This window comes from Dermacentor variabilis, chromosome 1 (assembly GCF_050947875.1).
Source record: "Dermacentor variabilis isolate Ectoservices chromosome 1, ASM5094787v1, whole genome shotgun sequence".
NCBI lineage: Eukaryota > Metazoa > Arthropoda > Arachnida > Ixodida > Ixodidae > Dermacentor > Dermacentor variabilis.
In genome coordinates, this window is record NC_134568.1 from 185,032,176 (window position 1) to 185,051,255 (window position 19,080).

The 19,080-nt window shown below is 43.6% G+C and overlaps 1 protein-coding gene and 2 long non-coding RNA genes across 5 annotated transcripts in view; 1 reads left to right on the top strand and 2 right to left on the bottom strand.

The window, feature by feature from the left end:
• LOC142588953 (protein arginine N-methyltransferase 7-like) overlaps nt 1-8,143 on the top strand; it is a 106,915-nt gene extending 98,772 nt beyond the window's left edge. For all 3 annotated transcript variants that reach the window (XM_075700760.1, XM_075700758.1, XM_075700765.1), the window contains exon 14: nt 7,707-8,143. In XM_075700760.1, coding sequence (XP_075556875.1) covers nt 7,707-7,944 — 238 coding nt within the window. In that variant the 3' untranslated portion in view covers nt 7,945-8,143. The remainder of the gene's footprint in view (nt 1-7,706) is intronic.
• Nucleotides 8,010-12,634, bottom strand: LOC142588977 (uncharacterized). The gene is made up of 2 exons (XR_012829764.1): nt 12,494-12,634; nt 8,010-10,663 (listed from the first exon to the last, which is right to left on the bottom strand). It is a non-coding gene; the product is annotated as an uncharacterized LOC142588977 (long non-coding RNA).
• Nucleotides 12,635-15,333: 2,699 nt separating this feature from the next.
• LOC142589059 (uncharacterized) lies at nt 15,334-18,360 on the bottom strand. The gene is made up of 2 exons (XR_012829806.1): nt 16,318-18,360; nt 15,334-16,076 (listed from the first exon to the last, which is right to left on the bottom strand). It is a non-coding gene; the product is annotated as an uncharacterized LOC142589059 (long non-coding RNA).
• Between the last annotated feature and the right edge of the window lie 720 nt (nt 18,361-19,080).

The following is a 19,080-nucleotide window of genomic DNA, read 5'->3' on the forward strand; positions in this document are numbered from 1 at the left end:
AACAGCCGTCTTATACCCGTGTCACACGGGCAACTCGGATCTCCTTCAAACTTCCTTTCCTTAAAGGACCGCAAGGGAGTTTCACCTCAAAGGAGCTAGCTCCGTGTCACACGGCCTATAAAAGAGCTTTTGAAAGCTGCCGCTGGGGGCCCATTAGGCGCTGCTCACCTCTTACTCAGTCATGAAAGAAACACGTTATATATTGCTAAAAAGTCTTGGGAAAGACGTGAATCACTCGTTCACCATGCGCGAGACGTGCGATCGCGTTGACCAAAACAACAAAAAATGGCGCAGTCAGGGCAAACGCAGCTGCCATTCCAAGAACGCCCGGTTCGAGAGTCGAATGTAGCTGCTCAACTGAAATATCTTTGTCAGTGCTCAAATACCAAATTATATGCAATAAAAACAGTTATAATTGCGGGTAAAAGTGAAATTAATAAAAATGAGGGTGATTTCTTGACTCGAAATTCAAGCACGCTGGGAACAAGAGTACTCCCTTCAGTCTGCAAGGGAGATCTTCCATCTCCTTTCGCTAGGAACTTCCCTAAGCTTCCTTTGCTAAAGGACTGCCGTGTGACACAGCGTGCATCTCCCTCGAGATAAAGACATCCTTGGTTGAAGGGAGTTAAAAGGACTTTAGCCGCGTCCGTGTGACAGGGGTATTAGTCTTGTTCTGGATTGCGTCAAACAAGCTGACTTGATCCTAAATTCTAAGAAATGTCGTTTCAGGGAAACCGAGACGTTAGTACTTGGGCATCTGGTCGACAAAAACGGTGTGAGGCCAGATCCATGGAAGATTGAGGCAGTCAGCTCCTTCGAAGCTCTGAAGTCAGTGCGGGAGTTGAGGAGTTTCTTGGGCCTGTGCTCGTATTTTCATCGCTTCGTCCCAAGATTTGCCGACGTGGTGTACCCCCTAACATGTCTTCTCCAAAAAGCCGTCCCTTTCAACTGGACATCGGCTTGCGACGACGCGTTCCACCAGCTAAAATTTCTAATAACATCAGGGCCCATATTGCCTCGCTTCGATGCATCCTCACCTATGGAAGTGCACGCTGATGCCAGCGGCATCGGCATTGGTGCCGTACTAGTGCAACGTCATCAAGGAACGTTGTCAGCCAACACCAGTCTGTCTTGTACGCTAAAGGAGACTTTGTGTGGTTGTGGACTCCGGAATGTAAATGTGGCTTATGCAAAAAGTTTTTATCCCAGTACACGGGCCCATTTGTCATTGTAGATCACTTGAGTGACTTGACGTGCGTGGTGGCACACTTGACGTCCGCTGGTCGTCGGTCTAGTCGGACCCAGTTAGTACATGTTGCTCGTCTTAAGCAGTTTCACCCTATGCTTTCCGAGTTATTTGGACTTGCCCAGCGGGCTTCGTCTGGCAACCGGGGATTGCTATGGCATGAGCCTGGAGAGAAGAGGAGGAGGAAGACGTTAGCTAGCGCAGCCTCGGGACGCCATCTTTACTTCACCATCAACCTCGTCCTTTAAATAAAGCCGGTTCAACATTAACTGTAACAATATGTTGCTAAAATAGACAAGTTAAAGCTTAGAGAAATAATAAAACACACAAACCGAATGTCTGCATGTTCTTGTTTTACTTCGCACGGCAGCAAGAAAGATGTACTTCCGTTCCGTCTGCTTGTTCCCACGTCATGCAATCGCGCACGCAAACACCGAAACTACGTCATTTTCTGCCATGTTCCAGCGCAGCATCATGCTCTGTGATCCACTTGTGTCTGCCTCAGTATTCGTGTAGCACAGACTTATACCGCTAGTCAGATTTCCTCGTGCACAGCGTGCAAAATTGTGTGCTGCACGAAACGAGACAGTCGCAACAGGTTGCACACAATGCCATCAGCGAAAGTGCGACACGCCGCAAAAAAAGTGAGAAAAGAAAAAAAATAATAATAAAGGCGGGGCCCATGATGTATGCATTCACGCGATCCTCGAGGTCCGGTATGGGAGAATGCAGGGAAGTAATTTCACTTGCAGAGGCTAGATGAGGCAAGTGGAGCGAGCGTCTGTTTGCGGTGAAGCTCACCTCCTGGAATCATGGGTTTGCGACACTGAAATATTTTTATCTCGGCTATTACTGAGCTGATTTGAAAACTTTTTGAGGCAGAGCACTCCCTATAGGACACGTAACAACTACCAGCATATAATCAAAATTTGCTATGGGGCCTGGGGAGGGGCCCTTTAACAGAGAGAGTGTAAGAGTGGCCTTGGGGAAGTGCAGAAGACAAAGGTAGTGATGAGTAGCCGGGCAAGGGAACAAGAGTTCAGAAATGCCATTCAGGCTCTAGAGTCTCTGAAGGAGTGCATTTACCTAGGTCAATTACTCACAGGGAACCCTGATGATGAGAAGGAAATTCACAGAAAATTACAAATTGGTTGGAGTACATACGGCAGACATTGTCAGCTCCTGACTGTAAGCTTACCATTATCATTGAAAAGGAAGTGTGCAATCGGTGCATCTTACCGGTTAAACTAGAAGCATAGCGCGGGAAGGACGATCGACAAAGACTAGAGAGGACAAGTGCTTGTCCTGGTCTAGTCTTTGTCGATCATCATTCCTGCGCTATGCTTCTAGTGTCTCTATGTATTACCAACCAGCCCAAGCCTATACTCTTCTGAAGGTCATTTTACCGGTGCTGACATATAGGGCAGAAACTTGGCGACTGACTAGGAAGCTGGAGAACAAGTTAAGGACCATGCAAAGAGCGATGGAACGAATAATTCTAGGCGTAACATTAAGAGACACAAAGAGAGCGGTTTGGATCGGAGAGCAAATGGCTATAGCCGATATTTTAATTGGCATTAAGAGAAAGAAATGAAGCTGGGCAGGTCATGTAATGCGTAGGTTTGATAACTGGTGGATCATTAAGGTTACAGAATGGGTGCCAAGAGAATAGTAGCACAGTCAAGGACAGCAGAAGGGTAGGTGGAGTGATGAAATTAAAAAATTTGCAGGAACTAGTTGGGATCAGTTGGGGCAGGTCAAGGGTAATTGGAGATTGCAGGAAGAGGCCTTCGTCCTGCAGTGGACATAAAATAGGATGATGATGATGAATAGGTTTTGTAAGCTCGACATTGCTAAAACAATGCAAAATGAGAAAAATTACGGAACATTCAAAGCTTTACTATTTTACTGGTTCATCACATGTGGCCCCTAAAGCCCTCCTGAATATAACTTATGTAGAGCACAATATGCATAAAAGATTCACTGATGATTACGATGCTCCCTAATGTGAATTTTGAGCGCAGCCATTTAGGTGTCTTGAATTCACAGTATATTGTGACAAGGAATTTGATTCTGAGCGACAGCGTCAAGAAGGTGGTGGCGCTGAGCCTCTGCTCGGGCAGTTTGTTTAGCAGTAGCAGCAGACAAAGCATTTCCATCTGTTGCGTCGCTCATTGTTCAGAAAGAAAGCGTGAACACGGGAACATGTGGCTTGCATGGAGCTGATGTGTAGCGGGTCCGAAGCTGACACCAGCGCTTTGTTTCCATAGCCGTATGCCTGGTCGCTGCCGTTGAGGATGTCTTGTGCAGCACTCCGCTTTCCTCCTCATCCTTTCACCATACTCTCCTTCACTTTCCTCAACACTCTCTCTTCACTCTTGCCGTCTTGCATCTCCCGCTGTACTCCGTGTTCGCCCTTTCATCCTTCGAATTGTTCATTTGCTCGGTTACAAGGGACGCCGACACTCAACGTAGGAACGACCTCCTAAGAGCTGCACTGTAAAAGTGGTCATCAAAACTGGTTTGAAAGTGCAAGACTTCATGTCCAGGAAGAGAGGTGATGCTAAATTGTTGTCAAATGACACTGTCTGTGCCAGTAGTGACCTCAGTTTGTTTTTAGAGCGCAGCTCTTATGTGCCCGTTCCTGCGGCAAGCGGCAGCGTAACAGGGCGAACAAGCACAGCGAAGGATGAAAGACCGAATGTGGAGCGGGATATGAAATACACGAGCCGCAAACAGCCGAGACCAATGAAAGCGGCCCCTTCGGTGAGGTGCGCGCGGGAAACTGGTGTCGTATGGACCTGCCCAACCACCCGATGCGTACTCGTAACTGGTTTCAGCCAGACTGCTCGTTTCATACTATCATCTGCTCCCGCTTGTTTGGTTTGCTTGGTTTTGTCTCATTCACGCTTGTTCAGATTGTCATGGTTTGCGATTGTTTTGTAATCTGATTGTATGGGTGAAGTGAATTGTGTGGTACTTTGTGGAAGCCAACCAACATTAGCGATTACACTGGAAACTTCAACGAGTCATGCATAAAAGCTGACTCGCTTGACCCACAGATCAGATTTTCAACGGTCGCTGACTCTGCTACATGTCACTCTCAAATTCTTTCTCAGTATATCGCAAAATGAAAACATGTATAAAGCTGCACTCAAATTTCACATTAGGGAGTATCATAATGGGTGATTGTTTTTATTATTATTTTTTCAGTCAGTTTCGAATTGATTCATCAGCATTGTATCACACCCTTCAACTACTTAAGCTCCTAAAAGAAGAGAGGGAAACAATGTTTACAGTGATACACCAGATTATGCCAAGCTTTTTCTTTGCACAGTGGATGCATTTTCCAAACACTGCTTTTATCCAAGACCAGCCCATCTCAAAACAAATTCCTGCTTTATTACTGTAACTGAATGTTTACTGGTGTCTTCTTGAATAATTGAGCTGGAAATTGCTCTTTTTTTTTTTTTTTTTTGCATCCTGTCCCCACTTAAACGGCCATTAAATTTTTTGCCAATAAGGCCTCATGCATGCACTACACAGTGGTGCTGCTCTTAAATAGAGCATGTCGAATTTCTTTGACATGGCATCTTTAGAGAGGATGAGGGCTGCGGCTGGGGGGGGGGGGGGGGGGCTGCCTTGCCAATTATGGTGCCATTTGGGTCTGCCTGATGTGGCAAATCAATAGCCTCCACACAGCTTCTAGTTTATGCACGGGAAAGGAAATGCAATGCAGAAGATATTGTGCTGCAAACAACCAAATTTGGTGTTTAGAATTGTGTTCACAGATGCAGTGTTCACATATTGGGCATAAATTTAATAAATTTTACTTGAACAAATAAAACAAGCCTACTTCAAGTGGCTGCTAAGAACACGCAGTAGATTGTAGGTTGTGGGATGTATTTGGCACATTTAAGTCTGTGTTTCTCAAAACTGCTGTTAGGCACAGAGTTTATAACAAATAGTTAGTTTCATATATTGGCTAACTTGAATTCTGCGATCACTACATGCTCCCTCAACTAATTAGTCCAAATTAGTTATTGTATTGGAAATTATAGCAAATTCTGATGTCCACAGAAGCTATGAACAGTGCTAGGCAAAAATTGCATTGTTTAGTAGATGGTCTTCACTGCAATACCTGTATCTATACTGAAGTTGTGAGCACTGGATGCATTGAAAAGCAAGAGGGGTTAACAGATGCCCAAAACAAAGGCCCTTAGTAAAGGCGCTGTTCCATATTTGTGCCATTTGCTCTAGTACGCTGATACCAAATCTAGAGCAGCAATTTTCTTGAATCTAGAGAATAGAGAATATAGAGGGCGTTTAAAAAAAAGATGTCCACATTATCACTCAGGCATACATTGTAAAATGGCTCACAGTAGTAATTAGACTAATTATCTTTCCAACTCCCTGGGTGACAGGCTTAAATATTGTTTGCATTATAGGATCACTTGTCAGACTATTTCCATTAAAAATTAATTTTCATTATTGTCCAATCCTTGGGAGTCATCTTAAATTGTGTGCCTCTGTGGTAACAAGCAATAAGTTAGGAGTATGCTGACATGACATTCTCACCTTTCATTTCCTTTTAATTTAAAGATTTAGAGCTCAAAATTTTTTTTCAATATTGTTAAGTGTTAAATAATGTACTGCAATAGCGTTCCTATGTTTCATCACCCAGTAGGTAGCCACTCAGTGAGTAGCAGCATAGCAGACGATCAAGCGAGCTGGAGCAAGTGCCAGAAAATTGTATTGTTTTTCGTTTGAAACGACACAAATGCTTCTAGGAAACAAAACAGAAACTAATTCATAGAAAATTTATTATAATAAGTTATTTGCAGTGTTTCGATGCTTTTTCTAAGGTTCAAATGTCTTGTACCTGTTTAAAAGTTGAAAAGTGATTCAGCCTACAGTTGACATTGATCAAAGACAAGGTCATCCTGATGGATTTGTGGTTGACAGAGTTTCCTATAATAATTACTCGAGGGAATGCTGGCACTGACCTGCCACGGTGGCTTAGCGGCTATGGTGTTGTGCTGCTAAGCACGAGGTTGCGGGATCAAATCCCGGCCATCACGGCCGCATTTCGATGGGGTCAAAATGTGAAAACACCTGTGTATTTAGATTTAGGTGCACATTAAATATCCCCTAATGATCAAAATTAATCTGGAGTCCCCCACTATGGTGTGCCTCATATTCAAATCGTGGTTTCGGTAAATAAAACTCCAGAATTCATTCATTCAGCTCTGGTGCTGCAATCTTTAGCCATCATGGGAATGATGGTGGTACATGGATTTGTCTGATCTTCATGCTTGTGGATTCAGATGTTCTTGTGGCGCTGTTTATTATGCTATACCTGCCTTTATTGTTGTAAATTTCAGAACAATTTATGTTTTTGTAAGTGCAGAGGATGCACAATTGCTACTAATTGCATCAGTTCAGCCTGTTGAGGTGGCCAAAGCGAAATGCGCCAAGCATCTCGACGTACTAACTCACCCACGAGAAGTTCATAAGGGCATTTTATGCCGCTTATCTATGCATGCATCCGTGGTGTAATGGTTTCAATATCGGGCTACTGTGTTAGAATCCTGCCATTGGACAATTTCAGTAAAGTTTATTTAATTATTTGTTATGCAGTATTGTTGAAAATTAAGAGATTAGAAAGCAATGAAGATGTTTGCCTAAACTTTGTCCTGGCTTCAAGTCTATATACAACGCATCATTCCCATGCTGGCTAAACCGCCCCACTTGCAGCTCCCATACACACTAGGACCATAGTGTTCCCTCTAGTAATTATTGTATGAAACTCTGAAGGCAAAGTCGCTGCACAGAATTCTGTTGTGTTGCCCCTCGCGTAAGGGGAGTAGGAGCAATATCAGTCTGCCAAAAAGTCCAGAAATGCATACCCAATACGAAAAACTGTGGGGCCAACTTGCTAAGGAAGATATTGTCTTTAAAATGTAATTTCGATACAGTCAAACCTTGATATATATAACGCAGATAAACCAAAGTGTTGCATATATTGAAGGGGTGCCGTATCACAAAACGAATTAAATGTACTTTAAACTTTATGAATTAAACTTGGCCATTATATGCATATATCGAACTTCGCAGCATCAGCTTGTGCACATCAGCAGCACAAATAGTGCCTGCAACTCCTGCATGGGCTAAGGTGCCGAAAGTGCCACTCTGAACATGGCAAGATAGCCAATCTGTTCGAACTCTTAATACTTGCCGTTAACAGCAGTTCATTTTCTTGGCATGGTGGTGCTGCCATGTGTGAGCTTCTGGCCCTTCCCATTTCACTTGTAATTTTGGTCATATCAAACTATTTCAAATTAATTTCACTGTAGTCCATTAATTATCAGAGCTTCCCTATTTCTAAGGTACTTCGAATGTTTGTATGGGTGTGTATTGTATGTTCTGATGGCCTTTTCTTTTTGTCACCTCTGTACAGGCAAGGTGACTGCAATGGAGTTGCATTGTGGGCAGAATTCATGCTTGACGACTCGAACACGATCACATCTGGTCCCACAAAAGCTATTGTTCCAGGTGAACAAATAATTTGGGACCGTTTTGCCCGCCAGGGGGTGCATTTTTTAGACGGCACCAAGTTGGACCCTAAAGCTCTCAAATGGGAATTTACGTTTGATTTCTCAAGTGGCTTTACAACCTTTGGTTTCGATGTGCAATGACTTGACTTGTGTTTGGATCAGTTGACTGTTTCGTAGCAGCCAAGAGTATGCTGTGGATTCCAACATTGTGCCTGCAAAGGTGTGCATTTTTTTTTTTTTTTAAGCAGCAAGTCGACTTGTGTTGTGTTTTTAATTTGGACCAGTTGACTGATGTCAGCTCTTTCGTCTGTAAGTTATTTCCAATAAAAAGTGAAATGTGTTTGACTACATTAATATATTGCAGACCACTCTGCAATATATTATATATATATATATATATAGTACCACTCTATTTCTTGGAGGTTTATTTTCACATAAAAGAAATTTAGAGAGATGTTTAAAAATAAAGACTTTTAAAAACAAAAGGTGATGCAGAACTAAGAAAATAAACCACTCAAATGGCTGATCTGTTACAAGTTCATAATATTGCTATTTAACTCTACATACCATGCCCATTGGGCATCGTTAGCCTGCTAACGATGGTTTGAAACACCAGTTTCGAGACTATGTGCCGCCCACGGAGACACTGTGCTATCGAACGTGAAATAGGAGTCCTATTCTTTTGTTTTCTAAGCAATTCGCTTTTTCGCCCCAGGCAGTGATTTTTGAACGCACTCTGAAGTTTTTGCGATTATCAAAGTAGAAAGCAAAAATGGCTGCCCGCTATCAGTGGTTTGAAACGCCGCTTTCGAGACCTTCCACACTGCTCATAGACACACTGCACCATAGGTTGTGAAGGAGGACAACTATATTTTTGTTTTCTAAGCAGTTCGCTTTTTCCCCACAAGGCGTTAATTTCTTAACGCACTCTGAATTTTCGTGATCATCAAAGCAGAAAGCAAAAATGGCCGTTTCTGGCCGCTAGCGGCGTGCCCACTTCGAAAGATGGCAGATCTAGCTATTCCGCTGTGTTTGCAGCTGGTCTTATCGATGGATCGAGCAGCAGCAAGTTTGAGGGTGCGGTCTTTTCGTCAGACTTTGACTCTGAGAGCGACGACAGTGCAAGCCAGCCTGGAACATCGGCGGCCGCAGCGCGGCGCACCAAACTGTAGTGCTTGCTCTTAAATTGTTAAGTAGAATACATGTTCAGTGAAAAATTTTATTATGCTATATCTGCTGTCATTGTCGTAAACGTCAGAGCAATTTATACTTTCCTATGTGTAGAAGATGCACACTTTATTCTGGCAATTTATATCATTTTTATGACAGGCATATCGTAAATGAAACTTTTAAACGGAAAAAGTGCATTAATTCTGCTTTTTGTTTATGTATTACATAAAATACTGACTTCAATACAACTTCACCATGAGCCTAGAAAGGCTTTTGCCTTAATAAAACCAGCAGACTTATTTTGAACTAATTGTAATATCAGCAGCGAGACTATTTAGGCTGGTCGGTACATATTCTGTCGTGCTGTTCAAAAATTCCGGCTGTTCGACTGTAGTTCTAATGTGTTAAGTTTATGTTATGGGTATCATACTGTTGCTGATGTAGCATATTCTAATTTTGGGCCCATTAATGTTTTATAAAGCAAACAACTTTAAAAGAGCCTGGAGCATTAAGAAAAGTTAGATGTGCCATCTACTGGACGTGTTCTGCTTCATGATGACAAACGTTGCACTTTGGTCACAGGCCTGTTGAAAGCAGCACAGGTTGTATGCTGCTACAGCCATTTTAGAGTGGAACTGTGGCGCATTCATTGGGGTATATAAATTAAAAACTGCCTTTATAGTGACATCAGTGGCAGTTACAAATTTATGAATCCAGTACAATTGTGCCACTTGTGAAGGTGACATACTTATATCTGTCCGCTGCTTCTTTCCAGGTTCGAGAAGCAAACGTTTATCACTCTTAATGGTATTCAGGATGGTAAAATCTTTGAACAGGAGCTTACGAATTATGAGGACCATGCACTAATTCTGCACTGAAAAAATAGCCTTGCATCAGTTCTAAAGCCAGAGAAGTGAAGAATTGTTCCAAGACTCTATATGTAGGTGCTGCATGCCAGCGTACTATGCGCAGGAATTTTTTTTCCTATTTAACAAGCAAGATGATTGTTTTAATTTTCAAAGATTGTAAACTGCCATCAAATACATACCGAGATCAGTACAACTAAAGTTCCTAGTTTTTATAAAGGCGTGCTTCTGGCCTGCCTTCCTCGCTCGCACATGCAAATTTAAGCCGCGTTCGCCGGCTCACCCTTGTATGCTTTCGCTCGCACATACAGCATCAGCGCATGGCGATGATTTTGTTGCCCTTGGACTTTACGGAACCTCACGGCAACGGCAGAAATGTGCCTGGAGTGTCCATATAGTTGCTATCGCAATAAAACCACAATTTCTTGCACCATTCAGTGATATCAATGATAAACTCCATGTTGCAAGTACAGTGCCTGTTTAGAGCATGTAAAGTAGTAGCTTGGACTCTTGATTATATACGTACAAACCAGCAACACTAAGCTCATCCAGCAAACTAGTTTTAGGCACAGGAAACATGTCACTGCATCACAGCTGTCACAACTAATGTAATAGCTTATTGAGATGCCGTCCGAGTTTGAGCTTGTGCTGCTGATAACCAACCGGTCTTGAAAGCTCCAGCTGACGAAAGGAAAAAAAAAGGAGCGGCAGCATATGGCAGCAATTCTCTTCTTGTGAAGTGTGGCCGGTGCACTTCTAGCTGAATTTCCTGCTGCCGAAGAGCTGTGTGGCATTCTCACAGGAGCCACTCCCCACCATAGCACCTGCAGTTCACAAATAGCAAGTAGCAGTGTGAACAAAACAATTTTTACAAAAAGCAGAGTACGGAAAACTGCCTCTGGAAACGTGCTACAGAGTCAGGAAAAAATGTGGAGCAGAAGGCTCGTGAAGTATGGGAGAAAGCAGCCAATGGATGTCGTAGAGGGTGACAGCCTCCGCTGCAAGGAAGGTAGCTTTAATTGAATTGAATTATGGGGTTTTAGGTGCCAAAACCATAATTTGATTATGAGGCAAGCCATAGTGGGGGACTCCAGATTAATATTGACCACCAGGGGATCTTTATTGTGTCCCCAATGCACGGGACACTGGCATTTTTGCATTTCGCCCCCATTGAATGCGGCTGCTGCAGCCGGAATTTGATCCCACAACCTCGTGCTTAGCAGCGCAACTCCATAGCCACTAAGCCACCACGGCAGGCAAGGGTAGCTTGCCTCCTCATACCATAGCCTCGCCGCATTTCATTTACAAGGGATGTTCCAAAAGTAAGTTCATCATTTTTTTAAGATGGTACGCCAGGTAAAACAAACAATCACCATAAGAATATCCCTGGCTGTTGCTGGTTTAACGAAGGAAAGTAGATGTGGAGGAGGAATGATGCATGTGCAGGGCACCAAAGAAAGCAGCAGACCGGTGTGCCTGAGGTTATACGAGTACAAATCACAGTGGCAGACAGACATGTGCTGTTATCCGGTATGTATGGGCACGTGGGACTACTGTGTCTATCATCCATGAACACCTACAGATTGTGTACGGTGAAGAGGTCATGTTTCGGGCCTTGTATCACAGGGCACCGAGTTTAACCAGAGTTGTTCTTCAAACTGATTGCACGCTATGACAAATGTCTCAATGTCAGTGGCAACCATATGGAAAAACAGTGCAAGGTTTATAGTTCACGATGCCATAGTGTATTTCTTTTGGGGGGGGGGGCGATAAAGTTTCCATAAGAAAATAAATGACGAAACTCGCTTTCGGAATGTCCCTCGTACTTTGATCTCAGCTGCCATGAAAAACAAATTCTTGCTGTAGAATGCTCGTAGGATGGCACATTACAATTTCTAGTGTAGAATATTTCTAATGGGGCATGGTGTTCACCACATGGCCTCGCATCAGTGTAGGCCTCTAAGCCGTTGAGTACACTGTCCTGTTTATCAAAAGCTTATTTCTGTGTCAACATTAAAGGGGCCATGACATGGTTCTCCAATTATTAACATTGTAACTGGGTAGAGGGGCCGATATGACTGTAATCTGTTTTTCTTTAACTGAGGTCTGTGTGCATTTCACCTGAAATGTAAATTTGAAATCGCTGCCTCTAAGTTGCACTTCTTACTGCACAGGCTCTGGCATCCAGTGGCACAGTGAGAGCATTGCTGTTGCGTTGTGCCTGCAATTCCTTGACTCATGCGATAAAAACAGCACATAGCAGAGAAAGCATGCTGGAATTACCGCGGGCTGACTGCCAAAGATGCACATGTGAAACTGTGCATACACCATGCACATTTCACTGCGCAGAACACAGTTAATTTTGTCAACCCTCAGTGTTCCCAGACTGCGGTAAAGTTAAACTGCAACATAAAAAATGCCAATTTTCTACCTAGCTGAATATGCTCAAATTTTGCCAACTTGCTGTAGAGCATGTATGGTTTAACATGTAACACATAATAAGCAATATGCGAAATACTGGAATTAGGCTTTTCTGAGACTGTTCTACGCTATTAGGCAAGATGGATGTAAGGAAGAGATTGTAGCAAGGATAGTGGCACCTGCTCATCCACCCCTGCTTATTTCCTTTTTTTGGCCCTGTTCTATAAATGTACCTTATTGGCGTCTTGCGCTGGAGTTTGAGGTATTGGCGGCGAGGAGTCACGGAGTCGCCATCTGTCGGAAGCGCCACCCTTGCGTAGTATGAGGGATCACGTGGCGCGCTCCCCGTAGGTTTCGCTTACGGCGCTCAATAAAAGCACCACGCGGCAGCCCTCCCGGACATTTATGTAGCTATTCTCAAAACAATGGAAGTTTTCGAGTGTCGATATAATAATCTTGGGCAAACAAAGCACAGAATCGTTTACAGACGCTATCTCTTTACCGAATACGTACAGTGAACGCCACTGCGCGCGGTCGCTGCGATGGAGTCTCCCGAACCGGCTTCTTGCGTGAAAACTAGCCAAACGCTGAGAGTAAACTATGTGATATATGTTCTTATAGAGAGTGGTCTGTATAACCTAATGACGCATAACAGAACAAAGCCTCAATGCGCGCAGCCATCGCACGGTTTCACGGCAACCGACTGCCAATCTGCGTACATGTCCGCGCACGTTTTGCTTTCGCTGTGAGCGCATTTTCGCACCGTTCCGTGAGCTTTAGGCCGCAACATATGAGCATTTCCCAGTACACTAGCAACTATTGTTGCGTGGACGCTATCAGAACTGTTGAAAAATAAATTCGTTATGACTTCGACGTCTACGGCGACTGTGATTGTGTTGCAAGCTAACAAGCAAAGTGATTTGCAACGTCTGGCTGATATCTGTGGACAGAAAGGCAACAATTTAGGTTTGAAATTTAGCGTTAGAAAATCAGGTGTTATGGTATTTAATGAAAACAGTGGATAGTGGCAATAGAGGGCCAGAAAATACCTCGGGTAACAGAATACAAATACCTTGGTATATGGATAAACGAAGGCAATAGATATATGGAAACACAGGAAGAAACCATAAAAGTAATGTGGAAGAGAAACGCAGTCATAATGGGAAGCACAGAGCGCTATGGGGATACAATAGGTACGAGGTCCTCCGAGGTATGTGGGAAGGTGTAATGCTTCCAGGACTTAGTTTTGGAAATGCGGTTGTTTGCTTTAAATCAGGGGTACATTCAAGACTCTACGGGAACCAAAGGTCAGTGGGTCGCCTCGCATTGGGCGCTCACGGGAAAACTACAAATGAAGCTGTGCAGGGTGATATGGGCTGGACTAGTTTTGAAGTGAGGGAAGCTCGCAGTAAAATTGAGTATGAAGAACGGCTGAGGAATATGGAAGAAAGTAAAATGGGCTGGGAGAGTGTTCAGGTATCTGTACAGGAAAAAGATTGATTCACAGTGGAGGAAAAGAACTAGGAAGCTAACGAGCAATTGTATGCAGCCTGTAGGGTGGGCAACACAGCAACAAAGAAGGTCAAGCGGAAAGTCAGAGAGGCTGAAATAATCTCATGGGTGGCGGCAATGGAAAAGAAACCTGCCATGAGTAACTACTTAAGAGGAAAAAACGAAATCAGGAAAGAAACCATTTATGATAACTCAAAGGGAAGCTCATTACTTTTTGAAGCGAGATCGGGATGCCTTAGAACACACACCTATAAAGCGAGATATAAGAAGGAAGAAGAAGCATGTGCTTGCTGCGGTAAAGCAAGGGAAACGACGGTACATGTTTTATTAGGATGTGAAGATGTCTACCCAGCGGTCGATTTAGGCACCACTGGCCTCCTTGAAGCCCTTGGGTTCAGCGGGAGCAGTGGTAAAGCAAACATGTCTGCAATAGGCATTAGTAAGAGGCGATCGGAGGATTGGTGGAAGAAAAGTAGGGAAACGACAAAAGACGGAGATGTACAAAAGCACAGTTCGCAATAGGGGATGAGAAAATTTGGGCGTGGTAGTTCAGTGTTTTTTTTTTTCTTTTTTCATTGCTTAACCTAGGTGGGATATTAGGCAGCATAGTAGCAAGAGCTTGGTGGCGCAACCCACCGCCCCGTTCCAAAGGGGACGCTCATAACATCCATCCATGCATGGGAATGCCGGTATATTGACGAGCACATCGAAAATGGATTTCACCGCTGTTTCTGCGCACGCGCGAGGAGCAGTAGCTGCGAGAGAGAAATGTGGGGACTTTTGGTGCTCAAGATTTCTCGTCGTTTAGGTACTACGGGGAAGAAAACCGTTTGCTCCGTTTGTCCCTAGCCGAGCTTGCAGCACAGAATCGACAGGATGCGTGGCCGGCAAGGCGGGAAAAGCCGCGACCGAGGCGAGTTTGTTTCTATTTTGTTGCGACGGTAGCATATTAAATTTTATAGTCGCAAGGGGATACGTTTGGAAGTGAGGTGTCTTCTCGGATGACTTTAGTGGCAAAGCATTACGTCGTGCCGATGCATTGTTCATTAGTGTCGTTGATCAAGGTCAGCATACCACACACTTCAGGGGAATCGCGGGAACGGAAACAGTTTATGAATTAACTGCCGTGCCGATGCATTAGTTCTTAATGTAACTGAGAATACAGCACACTTGGAGGTTCGTGGGAATGGAAATCTTGTACTCTGTATGTGTAAGTATAAAACTTGCGTCGTCACGCAATCTGAGCCAGATCGTTGCGAGAGCTGTATAGCCACACTGGCAAAACACTACGCCCTGCGGATGAATACGGAAGAAATGTATGCAAAAGAAAAGTGGTCGTCATGCAATTTCATAGCAGTAGACCTTTGTGAAAGCTGTGCAGTAACACTGATATTGGCTAGTTAATAATCCCGGCTGTTACAATGTCTAGCTCATATACGGGGCGCTCTATGTGGGCGAAACAAGGGCTCAGATCACTACAACTGCATGCGAAATAGCTCTGAATGCCTGCCAGTACACTTGTTCGGCGTCTCTGTGGTCAGCCAATGACAAACGCATTGCACGAAACAGTGAGACTTTGTTTAATCCGCAATGCTTGTGTGGCGAACAGGAGAGCAAAAGGTGAAAACAATGTTTTCATACAAGGCAAGTTATCCATGTAGTGGAATTGCATTTATCGTTGGTGTAGTGTTGATGCACTTTCTGAAGTCCAACCTTTAATGCAACTTAGTTTTCGTTGGTGCAAGTGCTTCTACTGGAAACATCCAAAATATGATTTAACAAATCAGGTTGCTGTCTTGTAGTTTTAGAAATTTTCCTCTGGTCTTAAGTCTTTTCTGAATCTGGAAAAGCTGGCTGATTGCACATTTCATCTCGAGATAGCTCGCACACTTTGTTGAGTGCAGATGAGCACACTTTGTTGAGTGCAGATGAGCACTGCAACTTCAATCATTTTGATGAGGCACCGATCTAATGCCGCTCACTCTTGCCACAGCACTTTTTCAACTTGTACTGTACTTGTTTCTTCCACCTTCCATTTGCAGCACCAGGGCTAAGGCACAACAGCAATAACATTTCTAGCAGAAAATTCTTGCTCCTTGGCATCTGAGCTCCCCATTCATTTGCTACTTTCTTCAAATTTTTCTTTTCATGTGATGCTCTTGCCTTCACACACTGTCAGGCTTCTCCTTCATGCGTTTCTTTAATACTCCTTCTGTCTGCTTCTTGCTCGACATACCGTGCATGCCTTCAGTCATGTCCAATTGATCGATGCAGTCTTGTCCTTTTGTCTCTCTCCTCCAGAACCTGCAACTTTCGACAACCTAGCATTATTTTGCTTCTTTTTGTGATAGTGCCTGGCTATCTGTTGCTGATGCCACACATTCACTTTGCAATGGTTTATTAGACCACATACATAAATTAGTAGCTGTACAAAACCTTGACTCTCTAGCACTTCCGCAAAATTCATGCAGAAGTGGAAACACAGATTACACTTCATTCCTCAGCACAGCTTACTATGTCTGCATCAAAGCTTGATATTACCTACACGTGTGCACTGTCTTTGTGTCTTCCTTTGTAGCTGTAGGTCACTGCATGAGCAGAAAAAGATTTTGTTGCTGAAATGTTCATGTGCTTAAGTAGGCAATGTAGTGTACTTGATTTTCACAATGCTTAACTCAATTGGTGGTATGCCTGCACTATAACATGCACAAACTGAACAGCATATCCAAACAAGAAAATTGCCTGCCTATCACAGTTAGGTTGAGTCATTTGAATGAAAGTTGGGACAGTTTTTGTATGGGATGGCTGATGGCATTCAGGCTCATCATGTCAACATCAAAGTGGGAGCAAAAACGCAGTACATGTATAAAATATGAGCAGTTTTATTGGATTGTGGTGCTTTACATGCACCTCACTTCAAGCACAACGATGTCTTTGCGTGTCACCAGTGTCGAAATGAAGCCACTCCAGCTGGTGAGCAATGTGCTTGCAGATGGCATTGGCTACATTCCTTTGGAAAGGCATCCTCATGTTGCACAATGTAGTGAAGATGAAGGCTTTTAAATTAATGTGTACTTTATTTTTTATTTACCTCTCACCTACTGTTGCCAACACAAATGATGTCTCCTGGTAAGCCGAATGCCTGTGAACATTGCAAGGCACAGTGTCAGGCAACCGTTTATAATCTTCAGCATAATACTGTAGAAGGCGGCCTTCTGGTTTGTATGCATGAAAGCACCAGGAAAGCAAGCTGGATAGGCTAAAGACTAGCTGACTTGACAGCTCTGTACAGCCTGTACTGCTTACAGAAAGCAAGTCACACTGGTCATGGGACCTATAGCAGCGGCATGCAAATAGAGGTTTGTATTGCCTGTAGTACATATACATAGCCTTTCTTTGAAAAATATGTTTGGTCACTTTTCATTAACTTTACCTAGTCAGGACATGCATTATCACTTAAGCTGCTTGGTCTTCAAATAAAACGAGCATTTTCTGCATAGTAACTTTTACCTACATGAAATATGTGGTGATGTTGACCTGTAGAAGTGTACAGAATCATAAAATCTTGAAGCACTTAAGCAGAATTTATAAACAATGCTAAATTTAGGTGGACTGACAAACTGAATTGTACAACACAGATAATATAGGGCACTTGCAAGACAGTTTCTTGAGGGCCTAGTTCCTAGAAGGTATTTAGAACGAAAACAGTGTCAACTGATTGGAAAAGGAAAGGGGACAGACACAGTGCTCACTTATGACTCAATGTTTTTTTTTTTTTTTTGTGTGTGTGTGTGTGTGCAGTAATATATACGAGGTGGGTTCAAAAAGAAACCGAACTTTTGAAATAGTGTGCCAATCAGCAGAGGGAGCGCGCTGCGGCTACTGAGCGCATGTAGTGGCAGGTTTAGACAACAAACTGCCATTGCCGTGTTTCGCTCTGACCGTAGTTGGCGAGCTACAGCAGCTGAAGTGAGCACATGAACAAGCTGCTCTTCGGATTGGTGCCAAAGTGACAATGAAGAAATTGGAAGAACAGTGTGTGTGTGTGAAGTTCTGCTACAAACTTGGGAAAACTTTCACAGAGACTTTTCAGTTGCTTAGCCAAGCATACGGGGAGGACTATGCGAGTCGCACGCAGTGCTATGGTTGGTTCAAGCGTTTTGAAGAGGGAAGAATGTTGGTCGGTGACGATCCCAAGCCTGGACAACCTTCCACATCCACAGATGATGACCACATTGAGAGAGTTCGAACTGTGATTTGTGGAAATCGTTGTTTGACTGTTCGAGAAGTCGCTGATGAAGTGGGTATCAGCGTAGGATCATGTCATGAAGTTTTGAGTGACAAACTAGGGATGCGTCGTGTCAGTGCAAAATTTGTGCCACATTTGTTGTCTGGTGCACAGAAGCAGACCCGTGTTGAAATCAGCCAGGAAATGCTTGCCACTGCCACTGACGATGAATAAGAACATCATAACAGCCGATGAGACATGGGTTTATGCCTACAATGTTGAAACGAAAGTGCAGTCGTCGCAGTGGGTGGCCAAAGGTTCTCCTCGTCCAAAAAAAGCATGCATGAGTCGGTCAAAAATGAAGGTGATGTTGGTTGTGTTTTTTTACTGCAAAGGCATTGCCCATCGGGAATTTGTGCCACATGGTTAGATGGTAAACAAAGTTTGCCAGGGAACCCTAGCATATTTGAGAGATTCTGTGTGCAGTAAGAGGCCTGAATTGTGGGAAAATCAGGCTTGAATGTTGCATCATGACAATGCCCTGGCTCACATGTCGCTCCTTGTCCGCAGCTACTTAGCGAAACACCACACTTCTTTTGTGCCCCACCCACCATATTCTCCGGACCTAGACCCTTTCCAAATCGTAGAGGAGATTCAGGACAATGCGAGAAGAGACCTGCATGCCATTCCAGAAATTGCATTCCAGGAGGCTTTCCAAAAATGGAAGAAAAGATGGGAAGAGTGCATTGCCAGTAGAGGGGACTATTTTGAAGGGGACAGCACTTAAGATGTTGTACCATAAGCAGCAAAGCTGTTATAGCAAAAGTTCGGTTTCTTTTTCAACACACCTCATATGCATGGAAAGGGTGGGGTTCAAGGCAGGTGCAACAAGAATGCCAAATGTGAGGTCGAATGTAGAGTTTAATGTCCAAACCACAGCAGTAAGCTGGTAACCTTTAAATGGTAAGCAGAACAGTAATGCTACGGGAACTGTCATGCCCTTCATAATTGTAACAACCGCCGGAATGTTGAACTGTCTTTCAATGTCCCATTAATTTCCACTATTCTCATTCTAAATGG